Source organism: Colobus angolensis, unplaced genomic scaffold (assembly GCF_000951035.1).
Source record: "Colobus angolensis palliatus isolate OR3802 unplaced genomic scaffold, Cang.pa_1.0 Scaffold83, whole genome shotgun sequence".
Taxonomy (NCBI): domain Eukaryota; kingdom Metazoa; phylum Chordata; class Mammalia; order Primates; family Cercopithecidae; genus Colobus; species Colobus angolensis.
This window is the reverse complement of record NW_012122154.1, coordinates 4,119,208-4,119,765: the sequence shown is the minus strand read 5'-3', so window position 1 is coordinate 4,119,765 and position 558 is coordinate 4,119,208. Positions and strand designations below refer to the sequence as shown.

At 39.6% G+C, this 558-nt stretch overlaps 1 protein-coding gene across 1 annotated transcript in view; it reads right to left on the bottom strand.

The window, feature by feature from the left end:
- The window catches only part of MED1 (mediator complex subunit 1), a 56,076-nt gene that overhangs the window by 34,957 nt on the left and 20,561 nt on the right, over positions 1-558 (bottom strand). The window contains exons 4-5 of the mRNA XM_011929956.1: positions 501-555; positions 264-396 (exon numbers count right to left, since the gene is read on the bottom strand). Coding sequence (XP_011785346.1) covers positions 264-396; positions 501-555 — 188 coding nt within the window. The remainder of the gene's footprint in view (positions 1-263; positions 397-500; positions 556-558) is intronic.

The window sequence follows — 558 nt, the reverse complement described above, 5'->3', positions numbered from 1 at the left end:
AAGGAAGGAAGGAAGGAAGGAAGGAAAAGAAAAGGTTTCCTATGGTGTTTCCACTGGTCAAAGTCTTTGGATGATGTCAGAGATGGGACCCATGTTTTCTAAATTCCATTCCATAGCTGTTGATTTTGTAGCCCATCACATCATCTCTACAGTGGCTCATAAAAAAACCTAAACCCAAGCTATTTAAACCCCACCAATTAATTTTAAAATTAATGTCCCTACATAAACCCCACAGATTCCAGTGAAATATCAACAACACATACCACAGGATTCTCCCCATGGTGAGCCACTTTTACATCACAAAGCTGTCCTGCAGGATCTAACTGCACTTCCACATAGAACATATCTGACGTGATGTAACATTCAGTGCCACTGGCACTGAGATGAGAGCCCAGTCTAGCAGGAACAAATCAAAACAAAAATTAATAGAAGACACATAAATAAAGCCACCCAAAGTTAACACTAAGTTAAACATTTCTGCCTACAGAAAGACTACTTACCCATTCTGTCTTGCTATGGACTCCAAACGATCAGTCATTGCTGGTAAAGATGTTACTA